At 47.0% G+C, this 23597-nt stretch overlaps 1 protein-coding gene across 1 annotated transcript; it reads right to left on the bottom strand.

Moving 5' to 3' along the window:
- Positions 1-427: 427 nt before the first annotated feature.
- CSTB (cystatin B) lies at positions 428-22923 on the bottom strand. The gene is made up of 3 exons (XM_077823291.1): positions 22769-22923; positions 5281-5382; positions 428-4075 (listed from the first exon to the last, which is right to left on the bottom strand). Exons 1-3 carry the CDS (start codon positions 22832-22834, stop codon positions 3947-3949), a joined length of 297 nt encoding a protein of 98 aa, XP_077679417.1. The 5' UTR covers positions 22835-22923; the 3' UTR covers positions 428-3946.
- Positions 22924-23597: the final 674 nt, after the last annotated feature.

Raw genomic sequence — 23597 nt, 5'->3', positions numbered from 1 at the left:
ATGGGGCACTTTAATACCAACTTTTCAATACATATTAACCTAACCTACAATGGAGATCAAGATACGTATACAGAAAAAGAAATATGATGGGCCACGCAAAGAACAGCCAAACAGACACCACATGCCAATTAATCTCTTCTTCCTGAATAGCTCAGCAGTGACCATTTTTTTCTGATCTCAGCTGCAGACAGAGTGCTGACATTTACACGAGACATGATTGGTGAGTAATGCTCACCAATTTCAAACATTAGTTGAAAACAGTCACGTGACAAGCGAGCCAGTCATGTACTAGAATTTGTCTTATGTAACAATATTTCCTTAGCATTGAATACTTTGTTTTACAATGCATGAAGACCAAGATCATATGAATATAATTTTCCCGCTTTAGGAATATACCCAGTATAATACACACATACACAATGTAATATATGGCCTGCATTCTTTTACTATTTTCTAAAAAAGGTATGCAGAACAGGTGACCCAGCTTCCTTGGGTTTCTGTTAGAATACAGAACATTCCTGACTTCAAAATTTGAGCCACAAATTAGTTCTGCCTTATTCTGAAATCTCATTACACCAACAAACGAAGAAGGGCTCTTCTTTTTCTTCCTTCTGTTAATCCCATCAAATGGGGTCCACTCTACAAGTCCTCTCCCTCAAAAGTGCCATCTCCTCAATCACACTACAAGCTAACATGCCTTCCTTTATGACAACATCTCACCACTTCTTTTTGGGTCAGCCTCTGTCATTTTCCCCCATCCATCTTGATCTGTTGGACTCTTACCCATAGACTTGTCAGGACTGGGCTGTACATGACCAAACCATCTGAGCCTCCACTCCCTCATTTTTTTGTTTATGTTACTTTGAGCATGTCCGTAACACACACATTCTCCACCTAGTCTTTCTTGCTTATGCCACTTGTCCATCTCAGCATTTCAATTTCTCCGGATCATTTGCTCGTTGTTGCCCAACACTGAGTGCCATACATTAAAAATGGAAGGACCACCATTTTGTAGACTTTCCCTATGAATCTTCTTGGTTTCTTCCTGTCACATTCTGCACCGCTTATCTCTTTCCATTAGAGCCAGGCATTTCTTATCCTAGCTCTACTATTCTCCTTCACTAACCCAGATTCGGGAACCCAGATACTTGAAACTTTGCATTTTCAGTCCTGTCTGCCAATCTAGTTTCAGGGAGAATTCGTCAGTGTTCACATTACTGAAATTACACACCCTGCCCTGTTTTTCCTCTGCTTATTTTGAGCTCATGTTTCTCCAACACATCTCTCCATTTATCAAGATCCTCTCCTCACGGCACAGAATTTCATTTTCAAACAACATGCAGCAAGGTGCCTCCTTCTGTATGTTTCTTGTGAGGGTATCTAGGACCAGGATAAACAAGGGCTCTAAGCTGAACCCTTTTGCACTCCAACCTTTAATGACAGTTCATGTGTTTCAGCACCAGAAGTTCTGACTGTTGGTGTTGCACCGACATATATGGCACCAATAAGCTGCACCAAGTTCTGCACAATCTTCCCCCTCATGCACCACCAGAGGACTTCCCCTGGAACTCAAGTCAGAGGCTTTTTCCAGATCCATGAACTTCATGTGAATACTTTTCCTCTGCCAGAACCAATTCCAAGCCCAGTTAAAGGTTGGCATCAGGTTGTGCAGCTGGTTGTAAAAATTTGCATAAATTGACACTGAGTCCTGAAATGAATCAAGAAAATGAGGGGTATTCTAGAAACGATGCACAGTGCCCCACCCCAGTGTGGTGGAAAGCTGGCCAGGGCTATGGTACAGCTTTGGACGTGTGCAGCTAACGAAGCTACCCCAGAAAACTAAGATCAGACAGTCAAGTTGGAATGTCGGCACACTAACTGGCTGTAGCTTGGACCCAGCAGAGACACTGAAGAGGAGGAAGGCACAGAGAGCATACATCCAGGGAACAAAACAGAAAGGGGAAAAGGCCAAAGAAATTGGCAAAGAATACAAAATACTGTGGGGGCTCCAACTCAAGACATGGAGTAGGCATAGCCCTTGAGAGTAAAATAAAGGAAAGAGAGGCTGACAGTAAATAGAATCAGCTTAAGAGTAGCCAAGCTGGCTTTTGAATGTGGCTTGCTAAACATAGTTAGTGCATATGCATCCCAGTCTGGCCGTGGGCAAGATGAGAAGACAAGTTTCTAGGAAATGTTAGGCACTGCTCTTCAGCAAATTCCAGGAAATAGTATCAGCAGCCACTTAAATGGATGTGTTAGAGACAGGTGTGGAAATGAAGTGCTATTATTACAAATCTCAGGAATTTCTGAACTCTCTTTTGTAATCAGGGTTAAAAAGTGTCCTCTCAGTCAGTAAGTTCCTTCTCCTCACCCCAATATGCTCTGGATCTTGGCAGCACCATTTCTGCTGGATGGATACTGAAATGAAGTTTGTATTGCAACAATGCGCTGTACCCTATATATCCCAGGGTTTTCTAGCCCATTAAATCCACAGTATTAAACCTCAACCTTTCCCTGCTCCTGATGAGAGCTTCACAGAGCCTCCTGCTTTCTCTCATAGTCAGCTGAATTTTCTGACTATCCAGATATTTTAGAACACCTTTCACTCCATTTCCACTGAATCCATTTCACTCTGTGCCACCTCAACTCATAGCAGCTAAAGAAGCACACCACCTTACAGCCCTTTTCCATACGGAAAATCTTTCAAACTCCTGGGAGAAAGTCTCAATGCAAGTTAGATTCCTAACTGCCATTTGTTCTTTGAAAAATCTCCTCTTGTATGTCCTTCAAAACTTACTTTTACCATAGTTGCTATTTGCTTTGGGGTCAAATCTTTCAGAAGTGACTACCTAAAGTTTGGCTCCTAACTCCATACTTAGGTACTGTCATGTTGCACCTCTATTGCCTTTCTGGTCTCTCTGAATGCACCCCTCCCTCAGGTGTTCGGCTTCTCCTTACCTGTGTCTCAGGGGAATCTTATGATTATTCCTATTGATGTCTACACTTCAAGCTGGAGGTGCAATTCCCAACATGAAGAAACATACCCGGGCGAGCTCTGATTGAGCTAGCTTGCTACAAATATAGCATAACCTTTGTTCAACCAGTTAATGAGTAATGATACTTAGCTCTTATATAGCACTTTTAATCTGCACTTCAATGGCAGCTGGTCTGTCAGGGAGATTGCCCTTTCTTGGGGTTATGAGGAAGATGGCCCTTACAAATAAAACAATCCAAATCAACACATACATCTTCAACAGCTAAGAGAACAGAGCGAAACTCCTGCTAAATACACCCTGTACCTTCTGTAGAAATATCTGCTTAGAAGCGCCTATGTGGTTTGAATGCCTTACAAGGACTTTTGGTGAAGAAGCACTGTCATATCTGATGTGTCCTCTATTAGGAACTATATCATATCCTTGCAGGGGGGTGGATTTGATCGCCTAGGAAGTGCTTCTATTTCAAATGAGTATGATCCTATTTCTTTTCACTTTTTCAAGTTTGCTCCAACGTTGTAAACCTCCATCTTTAGTTCCCTAACAATAACATGGGTTTGTTCTTTACAATTTATTGAATAACATTGCCATTCTGTAACAGGTCTAGAAGAAATTCTAATTCTTATACTGCTTTATGTCACAGTTGTACTGGTTACACTCCCTTTTCTTCTAGCTCACAACAGATTCTATGGGCATGATTCTCTAGTCACTTACATGGAATTTACGCTGGCATAAAACCATTGACTTCAATGGAACTATGCCTGTTTTACACTAGTGTAAGTGAGGAGAACCATTTCCCTTCTTTGGGATACTGAGGAGGGAGGGAACTCTAGAAAAGGAATTGATTTTTCAGACAAGATTTTTAAATGCACTCTCAGTCTATTCATTTGTATTGGAAACATCACTTTGTAGCCTATAAAAAAAAATTTGAGAGGGGCTCTTTGGAAGAGCCTCTAAAAGTAAGTCAGCTCATCATGCTTAGTCTTGCTGCTCTGATAACTGGAGAGGCTCAGAGGTTTGTTCTCATGAGGAAGGCTTTTGAACACTCGCAAGTGCAAGAACTCCTCATTGCCAACATGGACCTGAAAGGTAAGAAGAAAGGGACAGTAAGTTCCATGGAATAAAAGCCTTCCAGGGACAGGACATTTTAGCGAGTGTGTGTTTTGGGTTGGGGGAAGGAAAGACGGGGCCGAGGAAAGGCTGTCTTCTTGTTGGGGCACAGATTAGGAGTCATGAGCTCACTCCCTGGCTTTTTCACACATTCTTTGTGTGGCCTTGGGGCAAGTCACTCAGGCACAGAAAGGTTGTTTCCCATCTGTAAAACAAGGATAATCAGATTTGTTTACCTGGCAGCTGCGGTGTTATTTATTAATGCAGTGAGGTGCTCTAATCTAATCTGGGACCACAAACACTAAAACACCTTCATCACAATCACATGGTTGTTGCATGGGGTCACTGCAGGGAAGAGTGGCTCGTTTGGGTCCATATTAAACAAACATACAGTGGGTTTTTCCATCTCCCTCTCCAGGGAGACTACCAGCAAGTCACCACCTGGGAACACTTTGTTCCCAGTTCCTTTTTTCCCTGACACAGGGTCCCCCTTTCCAGGCCTCTTTGCCTGAGAGTGACCAGTCCTCCCACAGCCTTTTGCTCAGGTCTTCACCCTGAGGGCTCCCTCTCTTCCAGCACTCCATTCCTCCAGGCCAACCTGCCCGTCACACCTACCCCTTTCCACTCAGGGGAATCCACCCTCCTGCAAAAACCCTCAACTTCTGGGCTCAGCTTCCCCTGACTGGGCCAGATCTTCCCCTTTTCCTAGGGGACACTGCCTGAGGCTTCTGCTTTTCATGGGTCCCTAGCTTTGGTCTCCTCTCACCAACAGCCTTCCTCCAAGCTCCTCACCAGCAGTTCATAGTTAGTGTTCTCCTTCTAAACTCAGCTCTCTGCCAAGCAACTCCTGCCAGCTCTTCTTTGCTGCTTCCTGTTTCTCTCTGCGTGCGTGCGTCTCTCTCTCCCTCTCTCCTCCCCATGGTCTCAAACAGTTCTCACCTGCCAATCTCGCCCCCCCACCCAGGGCCCAAGTGCCCTCTTTTAAGCCCAAATCGGGGGTGAGCTGATGAGCAATAGGTGCCCATTCCCTCTTCAAGGGGCCAGTCCCTCTGTGGCACCCATTCTAAGGGCCAAATCACAGGAACCTCTTTGTATTTAACTAATTGAACAAGAATGAAGTATAAGATACTACACATATAAAATTCAAATTGAGAGCCCATTCCCCTCTGCCCTGTACCTTGATGAAGTAGTTTATTCCAGCAACCAGCTGAGTTTTAAACTCCACAGCAGTGAAGACCTCAAATTTCTTCCCTTCTTTTTCTTCCACCTGAAGCTTCACCTTAAGAAGAAGAAGAAAAAAAAGAGGGTTTTACTAGTTATTCAAGGCAGACGTAAAGTCTGGAACCCATGAGCTCCACTGTTAGTGTTTCTAAGATGCGGTACAGGTCACACTGCCGCGGTGTCTCTGGACATGTTGCTCTTCATGTTTCTCAAAAACATAATGGCTAAAATGTGAGATGTTCCATAAAGCAAGATGTCAAGGTTCCTTCCTCACTCTGAACACTAGGGTACAGATGTGGGGACCTGCATGAAAACCTCCTAAGCTTACTATTACCAGCTTAGGTTAAAACTTCCCCAAGGTACAAACTATTTTACCCTTTGCCCTTGGACTTCCACTGCCACCACTAAACATTTATCTGGGTTTATTTTTATTAGGAAAGCGTCGTTTGGAAACGTCTTTCCCCCCAAAATCCTCCCAACCCTTGCACCCCACTTCCTGGGGAAGGTTTGGTAAAAATCCTCACCAATTTCAATAGGTGACCACAGACCCAAACCCTTGGATCTTAGAACAATGAAAAAAGCATTCAGTTCTTGAAAAGAAACATTTTAATAGACGAAACAGTAAAAATAATCACCTCTGTAAAATCAGGATGGTAAATACCTTACAGGGTAATTAGATTCAAAACACAGAGAATCCCTCTAGGCAAAACCTTAAGTTACGAAAAAGACGCACAGACAGGAATATTCATTCTATTCAGCTCAGCTTAATTTTCTCAGCCATTTAAAGAAATCATAATCTAACGCATATCTAGCTAGATTAGTTACTAAGTTCTAAGACTCCATTCCTGTTCTGTCCCCGGCAAAAGCATCACACATACAGACACAGACCCTTTGTTTTTCTCCCTCCTCCCAGCTTCTGAAAGTATCTTGTCTCCTCATTGGTCATTTTGGTCAGGTGCCAGCGAGGTTACCTTTAGCTTCTTAACCCTTTACAGGTGAAAGGATTTTTCCTCTGGCCAGGAGGGATTTTAAAGGTGATTACCCTTTCCTTTATATTTATGACACAAGATGTAACAGATATGGCAATTTCTTGCAATATCCCTGAAAAACCTTACTGAATGAAGTTCAAGTATCTTTGGGATCCAGGGAATTAAATACAAAGGTTATGTATTATTGTGGGCTGGGACTGTGTGATCTCTCTCTAGGGGGGAGATGTGATATGAACCCTGGGAAGTGTTATGACCTTCAACTGGACTGTATTTAATAACGTGCCAGACAAGAATGAACTTTTGGGACAAACAGTATCAAGTGGTTTGCTTGGGCCTCCAGGGGGAGGTGAAAGCAAATTCCTCACCTCCAGTTATGCCCAAAATCCAGCCTTTTGAAGCTACACCCTGAGGAGAGGACCATTTTCTGCTGATCACCTGTATTCAGAGTCTAAAGATCAAAGGCCCAAGCTGTATAAAGGGGAGACTGAACTATTCTGAGCTAAAGGTTGTTATGAACTCGTAACCACAACCCCCACCCTCCCCGTGTGCAGTCTGAAGGACAGACTCCTACCAGAAAGAGCCGGTGGTAACCTGTAACTGCTGGCAATTGCAGTTGTTCATAGCCTGTGGAGAGAAAGCCAGATGCTGGCCTGTTTAGGCAGTCTGGTTTGCTAGAAATATCACAGTGTGGGCAGGGAACTCTGCAGCCTGGAAAAACCCTGGTCAGGAGGGAACGAGATACGTGTCTCCACCAAGAGAAGTGACAGCTAAGGATCAGGGAGCCTAGAGTGGGTGCTCTTGAGGGAGCACTGAGGGGAAATACAAGTGAAGCTGCCCTGAGTTGTGACACAGGGTCACCAATTGGCCCTAATTCTAGACAGGCAGTGAACCTGGGGAAGCAGCATGGTTCAGCAGACATGGTATGAGGCTGGAAGTCAAGAGATTTGGCTTCTAAATCCAGCTAGCCAGCTATTTTGCTATGTGACCATTGGCAAGTTATTTCCTCTGTCTGTGTCTCAGCTTCCCCTTCTCTACTGTGGGAAAATCATACTGATCCACCTATGCGAAGTGCTTTGAAATCTGCAGCTGAAAAATACTAGGTGTCAAAAACACACAAAACCATTCCTCTTGACAAAAGTCCTCTTCGGATCCATCTTCCTTTTCAAAATTAAAAACTGTTATTAACACCTGGATGCACGGAAGAACTCAGACTTTGTAACAGAGGCATGGCGCCTTTTGCACATCTGTGATTTTCACGGCATCTCACTGCGATCCACAAAGTCTGAGTTAGGCACCTAGGTTCCCTGTACAACGAATGGGGAGAGAGGGGCATCTTAGACTGCAAGCCACAAAAAGGCAGCAAGCTAGGCAGGGAGCTGCCTAAGCTAACAAAGGCTAGCCGATGCTGACAAAAAGGGTATACCAACCTCCACTCCTCCAACGGAGATTAGTGCCTACGCCCAGGTTGCAGGGGGCGCCGCTCTCTGTTTAGTGATTCACGAACAAAACCCTCCGCTTGGTGTCAGGTGGCTTAGGTGCCTAAATAGTTTCTTGCGGGAATGAGTTAGATGCCTGCCTTGCCCGTACAAAACAGGGGAGGGGGAGGACACAGGAGGAGGAAGAGCCAGGCTTTTCAGCCCACGGTTCAGAGCACTCACCTGGGATGTGGGAGAACTAGATTCTTCCCTCCTACACTTAGGATTTGAACAGGGGTCTCTCTTCTCCCCCTTTTCTCCCCTCAAGCCAAGAGAAGAACTGAACCTGGGTCTCCCACATCCTAGGTGAGTGTGATAACCACTGAATTATGGGGTATTCTGATGTGGGGCTCCCTCAACCTGTCCTGCTGAGGATCAATAAAGAAAGAGTCAAGCGTGGGGGGACTGGACTCAGGGCCTCCTACCTCACAAGTGGGTGCCCTAGCCATCAGGCTATAGAATCTCTCTCTCTCTCTGACTGTTCCATGGTGTACAAGTACTTACACAGCACTGCCATCTCTTCCTTCAGCCAGATTTTGAATGAGACTCTGTCTGGTAGGTGGCCTCTGGGCACACTTACCAGAACGTGGGCCCTGCACGTGACTTACGCAGCTGACTGCCTGTCTGGCTCTGGCTCATGGATCACTCCGAGGCTTAGGATGGAGATAGGCATTTGGATGCCTGGAGAGAGGCAGCAAAGCGCATACTCAGAGGCAGAAACTTAGGCACCTTGGGAATTTTTACCCTGAGACTTTGGCATTCGGTGAATTTAGGCACCTACAGGATTTGGTGGAAATTTTGTGGATTGCCATGGAGCCAAAACCAAGACTTGGTACCTAAATCTGAGCCTAAATTATATTAAACCCAGCTACATTACTGTTAGGCAAGAGGGTTTGGGGATTTCCTCCAATGCTCCCCACTCCCATTCTCCATCCATTGTATTGTAGTTTAAATAAATTACCGAAATAATTGAAACTAGAGGACTTGTATTGCATTATTTTGACAGATAAAATATGCAGAATATTGCAGAATTTTAAAATATTGTGTACAGAATTTTTAATTTTTTGGTGCACAATTTTTTTGTTTTTTTTGCACAGAATTCCCCCAGGAGTAAGTTTTTAAACCATAAAATAATTTGGTGCTGAAGTAATGTCCCATTTCCTACAGGAATATAAGCGAAGGCCAGTTAAGTGGGGCTTTAGGAAGTCTGTTTAATGGATATTTCACAGTATGACACTTATGACTGGTAATAATAATAAATAAAAAGTTTTATAAAGTAATAAAGTTTTGCATTTCAAAAATTCTTTGATCATTGATTGAGGTTTACAACCCTTTGTGAGCTAGGTATTCTTATTCCCATATTACAGAAAGGAAAACTGAAACACAGAGAGAGGAAGTGACTTGTCTAATATCACAGATAGAGGCAGTGATAGAACCTGAGAGAATTCACAAATTACTGTTGGTCTTTCTGTGCTCAGATTACTGAAGAACACTAACTACAGCATACGCTTTAGGTCAGGGGTGGGCAAACCTTTTGTCCTGAGGGCCACATCTGGGAATAGATTTTGTATGGTGGGCCACGAATGCTCACAAAATTAGGGTGCAGGAGGTGGTGATGGCTCTGGTTGGGGATGCAGGCTCCACGGTGCATGCTCTGGGGTTGGGCTGGGGATGAGGAGTTTGGGGGCTAGGAGGGTGCTCCAGGCTGGGACCAAGGGGCTCGGAGGGTGGGAGAGGGATCAGAGCTGGGGCAGGGGGTTGGGGTGAGGGAAGGGGTTCAGGCTCCGGCTTGGGGTGTAGGCTTTGGAGTGGGACTTGGGATGAGAGGTTTGGGGTACAGGAGGGTGCTCTGGGCTGGGATCAAGGGGTTCAAAGGTGTGGTTCCTGGCCAATGGGAGCTGCAGGGGTGGCACTTGGGGTGGCGACAGCATGCAGAGCGGAGATCCCTGGCGGCCTGTACATATAGGAGCCGGAGGGGGGGGGGCATGCTGCTGCTTCTGGGAGCCATGTGGTGCGGCCCCCGACCCTGATCCCTGGCTGGAGAGCCAGAAGGGCCAGCGTGGAGCGGCCCCCAATCTTGCTCCTCGGCTGGAGTGAGGCAAGTCCCAGACCCCACTCCCTAGTGGGAGCTCGAGGGCCAGGTTAAAATGGCTGATGGGTCGGATCTGGCCCGTGAGCCAAAGTTTGCCCACCCCTGCTTTAGGTTGAAGAGAGGGATATTTCAAACTTTACCTATAAGGACAAGGAAAGTTAATGATACTGACCAGTAATGCAGCCTTGTAGTGCCTCAACCCCAGCTCAATACAGCTGGTCTCACCTCCTTTGGGTGCATGGCTATGTATCCCTCCACGTCTCTACTGTGCAGGAACACAAGCAAGGAGCATATACACAATCCAGCTCAGAAAAGGAAATTCCTGTTCCCTGTAAATATCCATTAAACAGGAGGAAAAAAACATTTGCCATTGTATTGCCGAGTCAGCACACCTGCTCCCACTCCAAGCACAGAAGGTTCCAGCCGGCTGCTCCTCAGGCTACTTCATGAAACTGTGGAGTGGAAATGTACCTAAAAGATTCCTGCATCCAGGACTCCCCCCACCCCCTGCAGGAGAAAAAGACAGGACCAAGAACTCGCTCATTTCACAGTCGAGCTGAGCTCTAGGCCACTTGTACTAGCACCTTCCCTCTCATAGGGCATGAGGGGGAGCTCTGGCCACTCTGTACGCTGTCTGTCACAGGGGAAGAGCTCCCATCCCCACCTGTACCCCCCACTCATAAGAGTACATCTTACTGTAACTCCAAAACTGAAGCAGTGAAGCTCTAACTCTCCCCATGCAAAATGCAAATAACCCCCAGCAATCTTGTATTTTACAATGGGAGAATAAGACCCACAGAGGGTACAGTCAATCTTAGCCCAATTCCTTTTCCTACAGCGCCACAGGTAAGGATATTACTAAGAGCCAGACAGTGGACTGAGTGCGCCTGTCACTGCATTAGCAGCCAAGCTGCTGCTGCTGTGAACACTCTGTGTAAACACAACTGAAGTGCTGATGAGCTAATGTTGCAGCACTAAACCCAAAAGAAAAATCCAGTAATATCATGACCTTCCCCTCAGTGATTCTAGACCCCTGCTCTGAGTGTTAGAGGCTAGGCAGACAACCTGGATCAGCATATTTTGTTTTTCCACCCTAAAGCAGAACACTTGGCTCCCCAGATGCAGATGAGCCACAGTCATATGTAGCCCGGGGGCTGACGTTATTACCACAGAAACACCGACTCACAAGAGCATGCGACTGATGGGCATCACCAATCCCAGGAGGGAGGAGGTAGACCAGTAGAGAGTCTCTGAGTAAAAATAAAAGGGTTAAACAAAAATAGGGTTGATGTAATGGTGGGGGGTGTGTGTGGTGGGGGAATGCTACTATAGACCACTAAATCAGGGAGAGAAGGTGGAGGAGGCATTTCTAAACAAAAATATCCAAAACACAGGATCTGATAGTAATGGGGGACTTTAACTACAGACATCTGTTGGTAAAGTAATACAGCAAAACACAAAAATCTCCAATAAGTTCTTTGTATGTATCCAGGACAAGTTTTTATTCCAGAAAGTGGAGGAAGTAACCAGGGGCACAGCCATTTCGGACTTGATTCTGACCAGCAGGGAGGAATTCATTGCGAATCTGAAGGTGAAAGGCAATTTGGGTGACAGTGATCATGAAAAGATGGATTTCATGATTCTAAGGAAAGGAAGGAGTGAGAGCAGCAAAATAAGGATAATGGTCTTCAAAAAAGCAGACTAAAGCTCAGAGAACTGGTAGTTAAGGTCCGATGGGAAGAATATCTAAGGGAAAAAATCAGTTCAAAAGAGCTGGCAGTTACAGAATCATAGAGGTTAGGGTTGGAAGAAACCTCAGAGGTCATCTAGTTCAACCCCCTGCTCAAAACAAGACCAGTCACCAACTAAAGCATCCCAGCCAGGGCTTTGTCAAGCTGGACCTTAAAAACCTCTAAGGATGGAGATTACACCACCCCCCTGGGTAGCCCATTCCAATGCTTCACCACCCTCCTAGTGAAATAGTGTTTCCTAATATCCAACCTAAACCTCCCACACTGCAACTTGAGACCACTGGTCCTTGTTCTGTCATCTGCCACCACTGAGAACAGCCGAGCTCCATCCTCTTTGGAAAACACCCGCCCCCCCCCATCAGGTAGTTGAAGGCTGCTATCAGATCCCCTCTCACTCTTCTCTTCTGCAGACTAAACAAGCTCAGTTCCCTCAGCCTCTCCTCATAAGTCATGTGCCCCAGCCCCCTGATAATTTTCATTGCTCTCCGCTGGACTCTCTCCAATTTGTCCACACCTTTCTGTAGTGGAGGGCCCAAAACTGGACACAATACTCCAAATGTGGCCTCACCAGTGCCGAATAGAGTGAAATCATCACTTCCCTCAATCTGCTGGCAATGCTCCTACTAATGCAGCCCAATATGCCGTTAGCCTTCTTGGCAACAAGGGCACACTGCTGACTCATATCCAGCTTCTCATCCACTGTAATCCCCTGGTCCTTTTCTGCAGAACTGCTGCTTAGCCAGTCAGTCCCCAGCCTGTAGCGGTGCATGGGATTCCTCAAGGAGACAATATTAAAGACACAACTATAAACTATTCCGACGCAAAGGAAAGATCGGAAGAATAGTACGAGGCCTATATGGCTCTATCAGGAGCTCTTTAATGACCTGAGAATCAAAAAGGAATCCTACCAAAAAGTGGAAACGTGGTCAAATTGATAAGGAGAAGTAAAAAAGAACAGCACAAGTGTGTAGGGACCAAAATCAGAAAGGCTAAAGCACACCTAGCAAGGGACATAAAAGGCAATAAAAAGAGGCTACTTAAATACATTAGGAGTAAGAGAAAGATGAAGGAAAGTGTAGGTCCTCTACTTAGAGGGGAAGGAGAGCTAATAACTGATGGCATCAAGAAAGCTGAGTTGCTTACTGCCTATTTTGCTTCAGTCTTCACTAAAAAGATTAATGATGACCAGATACTCAACACAATTACTGACAACCAGGGGGAAGGAATGCAAGCCAAAATAGAGAAAGAACAGGTTGAAGAATATTTAGACATGTTAGATGTATTCAAGCAAGCAGAGCAGATTAAATTCATCCCAGGGTACTTAAGGAACTAGCTGAAGCAATCTTGTTAGCAATTATCTTTGAGAACTCCTGGAGGATTGGTGAGGTCCCAGAAGATCGGAGAAGGGCAAACAAAGTACCTATCTTTAAAGGGGGGGAAGGGGACGACAAGGAGGACCCAGGGAATTATAGACCAATTAGCCTAACTTCAATATTTGGAAAGATACTGAAGCAAATTATTAAACAATCAATTTGTAAGCATCTGGAGGATAATAGGGTTATAAAAAATAGTCGGCAGAACAAATCCTGCCAAACCAACTTAATTTTCTTCTTTGATTGGATTGCTGACCAAGCGGATGGGGGGGGGGGGGGGGAGAGTGGAAAACATGATATACCTTGATTTTATTAAGGCTTTTGACACAGTTCTGCATGACATTTTCACAAGCAAACTAGGGAAATGTGGTCTAGATGAAATTACTATAAGGTGGGTGAACAACTGGTACTCAAACAGTAGTTATCAATGGTTTGCTGTCAAATTGGGAGGGTACATCCAGTGGGGTCTTGCAGGGGTCATTCCTGTGTCTGGTACTATTCAATATTTTCATTAAGGACTTGGATAATGGAGTAGAGAATATGCTTATAAAATCTGCAGATGACAGCAAGCTGGGAGGCGCTGCAAGCCTTTTGGAGGACAGGTTTTAAATTCAAAATGACCTTGACAAATTAGGGAATTGGTCTGAATTCAGCAAGATTAAATTCAATAAAGACAAGTGCAAAGTACTTCACGTAAGCAGGAAAAAATCAAATGCACAATTACAAAATGGAAATAATTATCTAGTTGAAGTGCTGAACAGGTTCTGGAATTTATAGTGGACCACAAACTTACTATGTCATCAATAAGATGCAGCTGCAAAAAAAGCTAATATCATTCTGGGGTGTATTATAGGCGCATTGTATGGAAGACACAGGAGGTAACTGTCCCCCTCTACTCAGCACTGGTGTGGTCCCAGATGGAGTCCTGTGTCCAATTCTGGGCACCACAATTTAGGAAAGATGTGGATAAACTGGAAAGAGTCAAGAGGAGAGCAATAAAAATGCTAAGAGGTTTAGAAAAGCTGACCTATGAGGAAAGGTTAAAAACAACTGGGTATGTTTAGTCTTGAGAGAAGAAGACTGAGAGACCTGATAACAGCCTTCCCATATGTTGATGGCTGTTTTAAAGAGGAATGTGATCAATTGTTCTCCATGTCCACTGAAGGTAGGACAAGAAGTAATGGGCTTAATCTGCAGCAAGGAAGATTTAGGTTAGAAATTATCTCCTATTATCTAATTATAAGGGTAGTTAAGCTCTGGAATAGGCTTCCAAGGGAGGATGAGGAATCCCATCATTGGAAGCTTTAAAAACAAGACGGACAAACTCCTGTCAGGTATGGTCTAGGTTTATTTGGTCCTGCCACAGCACAGGGGGCTGGACTTCTACCTGCTGCACATCCTCTTGTAGCTTGAAAAGTTTGAGGCTGGCCAGTCAGAATCATGTATGGGAGAGTACATTAGGATGAACCAGCAGCAACATGGACCTGCCACACTAGCCTGGGGCACACTGAAATGACTCCTCATGCTATCCAGAGCATGCCTATTTGCATTGTGCTGTGAGGTTCCCAGTTCTCTGACACTCCCTCTTGTGAGGTTAGGAAGGAGGTAGGGGATGTCTGGATGGAGAAACATTGCATAAGGCTCTGTGAGAACATAGGGTGTTGGGCTGGTGGATATAAGAGGGAAGGTGAGGGCAGAATACCATATGTGAAGAGGAGTCTCTATCCAGTGGGATATGGTATGGTTTTGTAACTGTGTAGGCAGACTGTCTCTGGAGTTTCTGTATGCTGTGTAAGGAATCAAATCCACAGAGAGATTTTGAAAACTTATAACAGACTTTTGGGAAACACTTAAATTGGACTTAGCACTACATGCTTATTCTATTTAAAAATTAGCACTATCCAAAAATCAATGTAGCATGTATTAAACAGATTTAAAACCAGCTAAATTACATCAAAAAAGTAATCATTTAGCAGGGAATTATCATCCATTCTGGGGGTGTTTCTGGTGGGGCCCCATAGGGATCTGCTATTGGCTCAATGCTATAAAATTTGTGTAAGCACAGTCAGGATGAGCTCCACCCTGACATCTGGTGGTGAGTTGTGGCAAGTTGTGGAAAAGAACTTCAGGGGCCAATCTCATTTGCATAGGCACACCCACCCCGCCTAGAATGAGACCATAGCTGCCCAAATGGTCACTTTGGCTGCTGTGGGATCCCCAGTGTCTCTGTTATGGGGGCAGGAAGAATAAATTGTTATTACCCTGATTATGGGAATCAAGGACAGTGGAACTGTACTTAGCCTTTTGTTATGATGGAGGGACTTACCATCAACTAAGTAGCACTCGCTAGGCAAGGGACATGGGTTCCTAAACTCTGTGAATCAAGAGAGGTTGGGGATAGGTATTAATACTTGGTGGCATGGGCTTCCTTGGTGAGGGCCTTACATGCTAATTGCACTTCCTCCTCTCTCCACTGTGGAATACCAGAGCTAATTTTGATTCCATTAGGAGTCTAGTTATAGGCTTTTGAGCTGAATTCACTTTGGGCTAATGGTGTACCAGCACTAAGGCTTCCCTACTTCAAGCTGAAATCACAAAAGAGCTAAACTTACTAAGAGCTGAAATCACTGAGTGTTGTGTTAAGTAGTGGGGGAGCCTGAAGATATATGGCGGAGCAGTTTGCGGGACAGCTGGCAGAGCAGATGGTGCAGCAGAGCAGTTTGTCGGATGCCTGGAGCAGCTCATGGGGTGGCTGGCAGAGTGGAGCCCCATGGAGAGGTGGGGCAATCAGCTTTGGACCATGTATCGTGCCTCTTAACACCCCCCCACATCTCCACCCAGGTTGGGAGGTAAAACTCTGCAGATAAACTTTCGAACTCTGGGGCTGCCCTGACCAGTGACAGAGACTTTTGGGTCATGGGACTTTGGGTGATTTTGGGTTGCTGGACTCAAGAACCAAAGGGAAAGGACACACCCCAATTTGCTTGGAGTGGGTTTTTTGCTCATGAGTTGTGTTATGAATCCTGTTGGTGGTGTTTCCCCAACATAATGCCACATTGTTTCTCTCTGTTATTAAAAGGCTTTTTGCTACACTCAGACTATGTGCTTGCGAGAAGGGAAGTATTGCCTCTCGGAGGCGCCCAGTGGGGGTGGTATATATTTGTCCCAGGTCACTGGGTGGGGGCTCAAGCCGGTTTTGCATTGTCTTATTGGAATGGAACCCCTAGATACTGAACCCGGCCCTTGTTGCTGCCAACACTGACAGGCAGAAGGGTTACATTTGTTTATCCATGCATTATGTCTCGGAGAAAATATAAAATTGCGGCTGGCAAATTTTGCAGATGACACAAAAAATTGTGGAGGTGTAAATAAGAAAGGACAGTTCTACAGAATGATCTGGATCACTTGGTAAACTAGATTAATTTAACAACATGCACTTTAATACAGCAAAATGCAAGGTCATACTTCTAGGAACAAAGAATGCAGGTCACACTTACAGAATGTGGGAATATATCCTAGAAAGCAGTAGGGATGTAAAATGTTAATTGGTTAACCGATAAGCATCAGTCTTACCAGTAACGTATTCAGTTCATGTTTAAATGCCTAATGTGTACACGAAAAACACCACAGCAGTACTATTTCATAGGGCAGCGGTTTTCCAACTTTTTTTCTGGGGACCCAGTTGAAGAAAATTGTTGATGTCCGCAACTCAACAGAGCTGGGGATGAGGGTTTTGGGAGGGGCTCAAGGCTGAGGTAGAGGGTTGGGGTGAGGGCTGTGGCCAGGAATGAGGGGTTCAGGGTGTGGGAGAGGGCTCTGGGCTGGGGCAGGTGGTTGGGAAGGAGTCAGGGCTCTGGGCTGGGGGTGCAGGTTCTGGCGTGGAGCTGTGGATGAGGATGAGGGGTTTGGGGTGCAGAAAGGGGTTCCAGGTTTGGGGAGGCTCAGGGTCTGGCAGGGGGTTGGGGTGTGGGATTGGGACATGGGCTTACCTCCCGTGGCTCCCGGTCAGCAGTGCAGCCGGGGTGCAGAGGCAGGCTTCCCTCCTGTCCTGGCACCATGGACTGCGTTGCGCCCAGGAAGCGGCCAGAGGAGGAGTGCAAGCGGCTCCGGGCGGCTCTCGCCCGCAGGCACCCTCCCCCTCCCCAGTGGAGCCGGTGCTCGGGACGGGGGCAGCGTGTGGAGCCCTGTGGCCCCCCTGCCTAGAAGCCAGACCCGCTGCTGGCTGCTTCCAGGGCACAGCGCGGTGTCAGAACAGGTAGGCACTAGCCTGCCTTAGCTGGGCAGCACTGCCAATGGGACTTTTAATGTCCTGGTCAGCAGCACTGACCAGAGTGACCCAGTGCCTGACATGCCTGACCCAAAGTTTGAAAAATGCTCTCATAAGGTACGTGATAGGTATGTAACAGGTTCCGCATTGTTTGGACCATTGCTATGGAACTGACATCACACTTTAGTAGCGTTAAACCTTCAAACATCACCACGTAGGTTATCGTGATTTTTGGTAACTACTATTCCCTAGTGAAGATGCAGTGATCGAAAAGGAGTAATGCCTGGAATCATTTCACAAAAACAACAGAAGACACCGTTACATGTAAACTGTGTAATACAGAGCTGAGATATGCAAACAGCACCAGAGCAATCCTGAACTATTTGAAGCTGAAACATCCCTCTGTTTCATGTGAAAAAGACAGCAAAAATCAAACAACGCTGACCGTGTTTGTTTCTGGCAGTTCAAGAAAATGCAAAGCACAAGACTGACACCAGAGCATGTAAACATGTTAATTTTTCTTAACAAAAATCAGCAGTAGAGTTGAAATTCTAATCAGACTTTTTGTGTTTTTGGATGGCTCAGGAATATTACGGAAAAAATTAAACAAAAAAGTGGATTTCACACATAAGACTGTCTGTTTTTGTTGTTAGTAAAGGCACTTGACAAAGATAATATGTGTGGTAGATTCATGGTGAACTTGTTAACGGTTAAACGGTTAACTGATACTTTTAAAAATGCTATTTACATCCCTAGAAAGCAGTGACACCGAAGAGGATTTAGGATCATTCTAAATAAGCAACTGAACATGAGCTCCCAGTGTGATATACCTAAGACGGCAACATGATCCTTGGATGTAGGAGCAGGATGGCAAGTAGAAACAGGGAGACGATATTACCATCCTGTCCAGCATTTAGTGAGACCATTACTGGAATACTCTGTCCAGTTCTGGTGTCTACACTTCAAAAACAATGTTGACATATTGGAAAGGGCTCAGAAAAGAGCTACAAGAATGATGCAAGTTCTGGAAAACCTGCTTTACATTGAGAGACTAAAACTCTGCCTGCTTAGTTTATCCAAGAGAAAAGAGATCTTGATCACAGTCCATAAGTAACTACATGGGAAGATTTCTGATAGTAGCAGGTTCTTTACTCTAGCAGACACAAGCATAATAAGATCCAATGGCTGGAAGTCAAAGCTATATAAATTCAGAATAGAAATAAGGCCTACAGAGGAGCATGGGCATATAGACTCCCCTGCCAGGGCCATATGCCACTGATCTTGAGCAACATGTGCAAATGCAGGGCTTTTTGCTGCCACTCCAGACACAGCAGAGGGGCAGCTATTCCCTGCTAGCCCGCGTATCATCCCAACACAGATAATCATACCCTAAGATTTTATTACAGGGATGAGTTGTCCCTTTAGGACTCTGAGAAGGAAACATCTTGGTGAGAGTGTAACTCCCCAATAACCCCACACCACACCTCTCCCTAAACCTGCTGCCAGACTGAAATCACTGCCTTCACTGCAACTGTGTTCTGCTTCCCAAAATACTTGAAATACCTCTTCCGGATGGGGCTGAATGCAGAAGGGTACAATTAATTGAACATGAAGCCCTCTCCAATCCCCCACTGGCTTCTTTCACTCCCCAGTCTGCCTCCAGTCACCGGGTTCTGCCACATCCTGCCCTTCCCCCACCACCCCAGAGCAGCTATCTGGAGTCTCTTTGGTCCCTCCCGCTACCTGGAGCCTCCTTCGTGCCCCTCTGCTATGCCCCAAAGCAGGATTTCCCCCGAAAGACCATCACACTGCAAGGTGTATCATAGTCAAATAGCTTCACGTCCTGGCTCTGAGCCCAAAAGTACTCGCATTCCCTCACACACTCACACCGTTTTGCTGTCCAGATCCCAGGCTATCCCCATTCCTCCCCCCTCCCCCGCCCAATCTCTGCTACTTGGCTCATTTGGCAGGTCGGAGGAATGTTTGGTGGTGGGGGGAGGGAGTGGCGATGTCAGGCGGCTCGGGCCACCCCCGCGCATCCTGTTTTCAGTTTAGGGAAATATGGTCACCCTACACATACTCTGCACTGCTGACAAGTTGCCAGCATTCTGCAGTTATCACCAGGAGGACTACAGTCAAACACCAAACACTCCTTTATAGAAAAATCCTATAGAATGTAATAGAAGATAAAAACCTTTCTAGAGAGTGTTGCAATCAATCTGCTGTATCATACAGCGAGGATATAATTATCTATTGAATCCTACAGGATGGTTTAAGAAGTCTGTACAAAAGATCCTATTCTCTCCTAAACTCTGTAGGCACAATGGCCACACAGAGGAGTAAGGGGATAACCACCTTACTCCCCTTCTTGGGCTAACTACATCACAGGTAGAAGCAAGTGGGGGAGAGAGGGAGGGAAGGGAAAAGCAGCCTCTGCAGAACTGCTAGTCCCCCTCTTGTGCAGATGGGTGGGGAGTAGGGGAGCCAGGGCTCTGTCCCCCAACACACCAGCCAGCATAGTTGAAGTGGCATGCCATGGGAAGTACAGTAGAACCCCATTTATCCAACCCTCCGTTATCTGGCTCTATGTATTAACCGAACAACTTGCGCACACACAGGAAATTGACCTCACGTCTGTAACCATAGTGTCTTTTCAGCCATGTAAAACAGTTTGTATATTCTGTTAAGTAGCTAAGAAGAAGTTCTCATAAACTAGGGGAAACTGTTCCCAGAAAGTTTGTGGATGATACCAAGCTGGGAGGGGTTGGAAGTGCTTTGGAGGATAGGATTAAAATTCAAATAGATCTGGAGAAATGGTCTGAATTAAATAGGATGAAATTCAATAAGGACAAATGCAAAGTACTCCACTTAGGAAGGAACAATCAGTTGCACACATATAAAATGGGAAATGACTGTCTAGGAAGGAGTACAGCAGAAAGGAATCTGCGGGGTCATAGTGGATCACAAGCTAAATGAGTCCACAGCATAACACTGTTGCAAAAAAAAAAAAAAAAAAAAAAAAGCAAACGTCATTCTGGGATGTATTAGCAGGAGCGTTGTCAGCAAGACACAAGAAGTAATTCTTCTGCTCTACTCCATGCTGATTCAGCCTCAACTGGAGTGTTGTGTCCAGTGCTGGGCACCACATTTCAGGAAAGATGTGGACAAACTGGAGAAAATCCAGAGAAAAGCAACAAAAATGATGAAAGGTCTAGAAAACATGACCTATGAGGGACGATTGAAAAAAACTGGGTTTGTTTAGTCTGGAGAAGAGACAACTGAAGGGGGACATAACAGTTTTCAAGTACATAAAAGATTGTTACAAGGAGGAGGGAGGTAAATTGTTATCGTTAACCTCTGAGAATAGGACAAGAAGCAATGGCCTTAAAATGCAGCCATGGCAGTTTAGGTTGGACATTAGGAAAAACTTTAATTGTCAGGGTAGTTAAGCACTGGAATAAATTGCCTAGGGAGGTTCTGGAATCTCTGTCATTGGAGATTTTTAAGAGCAGGTTAGAAAAACACCTGTCAGGGATGGTCTAGTCCTACCATGAGTGCAGGGGACTGGACTAGATGACCTCTCGAGGTCCCTTCCACTCCTACAATTCTATAAGGCAGGTATGTATGTTTTAATGCTTTTCTGGGCAGGGTCAGCTAGTTTAAAAGCAACTTCATATTTTAAAATAATGGATAAAAAGCTCTTTGCCCATTCTCCTGATTATCTGAATTTTGGATTATCTGATCTGGCCCAGGTCCCAATTAGATCCGATAAACGGGGTTCTACTGTAATTTGTTCCAGACACAGGGCTGGCAGAGATAACTTTTCCCCTGGAGCAAGGGGGAGTCTAAATTCCAATCTGGTTTCGGTCTGCCCTTGGGACTTCACACAGGTCCAGGGACCCTGGAACCAGAGGTGTCAGGGGGGCCATAGCCCTCCCACTTTTTGAAAGTGGATAGGCCTGGGCCCTCCAATTTTTGCCAGGGCAGACCCTGCTCCCTTCTCCCCGAGGCCCCACTCACGAGGCAGACCAACATGGAGCCTGGCTGGGGAGCTGGGGCAGTTGCGTGTGGATCTTCCATCTGCCCACGGTGTGAGAGCAGCCCCAGGCCTGTGTCCCCACCCCCAGGATCCGCACCGGGCTGTGGAGGTGGAGGGTCCATGACTCCGCATGGCCTCCCCACAGCTGCCAGCGCAGCTCTCAGGAAGGGGGGGGGGGGGCTTGGAGCAGCTGTTTTTGGCTCACCCTGAACAGGCACCCTGGCCCACTCTGGCTTCCGGCTTGGCTGGGGGCAGGCCCCCGGTGCCCCCACTTTTGGGAAGGCTCCAATGCCCTTGCACAGGTCTCAGTGCAAAGCCAGAATTGAGCCCTATAAACATTTTAAAGTAATTTTTATAGACCCCCCCCCCTTTTGATTTCATCCTTATTAAATTATGTAAGACTTCTCATTTTTGAAGAATTTTTTGGGCAAATTTCGAAGTCTCTCCTTTCCGGTGGAGGATTTCGTTGTGTGTTTCAACAAGACATAAAACAATCTCCCTCATTCAGAGTGTCCCTAAACGACAGTCCCTGCTCTTGATTTACAGGCCCCCACATTCCCGTGCAGAGGCGAACCTCCTGAGAAATCATCACTGGCATCAGCACACTTTTTTACTCTCTGCAGCAGACAAGTACCTCATGCCCTGAGCAGCGGTTCCGCTTGTCACTCAGTTTCCATTCTCAATACACGCTGTTTAAGAGAAAAAAGTTGCTTTTATTTTGTATTGCGTTGCCATTTCCCCCCTCTCTGTAGGGTGACCAGACGTCCGGTTTTTAGACCCTCTTGAGGATGTACCAACTATTCTTTTTAAAAATGGGCAAACTGTCCCATATTTTCTGCCGGTCCGCCCTCCATCAGTACCAGCGGGTCCTGCTGCCGGCTGGATCCCTACTCACCAGCTGCCTGCCCACCAGCAGTGGGGTGGGGAGTGGGGGTCCAGGGGCTGAGGGTGGGGCTGGGTGTGCAAGGCTGGTGGCAGGACAAAAATGCAGCGCGCGGGGCTGGCCGCTCCTGCCGGTCTGTCAGCGCAGCCCCTGCTGAATGCTGGCTCTTGATCAGCAGGGCCCTGCCCCCGTCCCGTTTCCGGCTGGCGCTGGCTGCACGCTGTGAGCTGTGGTGGCTGCTGAGTGTCAGCAGGTGCCACACAGCGGCTGGTTATGTGTCACCTCTGCTACCCCCCCCCCCATCATCCCTTTACCTGCTCCTCCTCGCTCTTTTTAACAGGGGCTCAGTCCACTCCATGTTAACTTGAACGTTTGCACTGCATCACTCTGATTGCTTGCCGCTGATCTCACCTGAACAGGAGTCATTTTACCAGGTGTCTCAGACCCAGCACACGGACGCGAACCACGGGCACCCTGCCGCTCCGCCAGGCGCGCTGGCTGCAAAGGCCTCCTTGCCTGCCCCGCTGCCCCCCGCCCCGGCTTAGCGGCTCCGTAGCCCGGCCAGGCGCCCTCACCTCATCGAGGATCTGCTGCGTCTCCGGGGTAGCCGGCCGGACACCCGTCAGCCCGCCACACTGCATGGCGGCGGCGGCAGCTGAGCGCCGAGCTCCGAGTCCGCCACCAGCCAGGCCGAAGCCACGTCGCCGGGAGCAAAGGTTCCGTCACGTGAGCTCAGCCCCGGGCTCCTATTGGGCGGGCTGGAGGAGAAGGTGGGTGCGACTCTGAGACGCCCACTCCCGCGGCCTGACCAGGCGCGTGACGGGCAGGCGCGTCCCCAGCGAGCCAGCCCCGCCCAGCCCCGCGAGCCCGCCCGCCCGCGCGCCTCCGTGGCGGAGGCTGGGTCCCGCTGCTCTCCCGGGCTCGCGGGTGGGACTCGGGGCGCCAGCGCCTCCTCGCCGCTCAAGGAGCGCGGTGGGGGCCAGGGCGCGGCCCCGTGGAGCGGGGACGAGGAAGCCCCGGGCAAGCGGGGGGAGCGTAGATCTCGGAGGCGCGCCGCACCGTCCTTTGAGAGGCGTTGGGAGGAGCCCTGAGCGCTCGCCCCTGGCTGCTGCCGCGCCCTGCATGAGCCCGGGCAGGGCGAGGCCAGTCCGGTGCACGAGAAGTGGCTCCAGGCAGCGGCAGCGCCCGGGGCAGGCATGGGCAGCACTACTATCCCATGATCACAGCACTGAAGTGGGTCAGTGCGGCAGGTAAACAGCTGATGCTTTGGCATTGACCCCACGTTTAATTCACTCGTTGTATATAAAAAGTGTATGCAGGTGGGGTGCACGCTTTAAGACCTCTTTCCACCTACCTTGTGCTGCAGGAGACAGGGAGACCAGCTACTTGCGCTGGGGTCTCTGT

The sequence above is a fragment of the Eretmochelys imbricata genome, chromosome 1 (genome assembly GCF_965152235.1).
Source record: "Eretmochelys imbricata isolate rEreImb1 chromosome 1, rEreImb1.hap1, whole genome shotgun sequence".
NCBI lineage: Eukaryota > Metazoa > Chordata > Testudines > Cheloniidae > Eretmochelys > Eretmochelys imbricata.
Note: the sequence above shows the minus strand (reverse complement) of the source record. Positions and strands in the feature narration are given on the sequence as shown.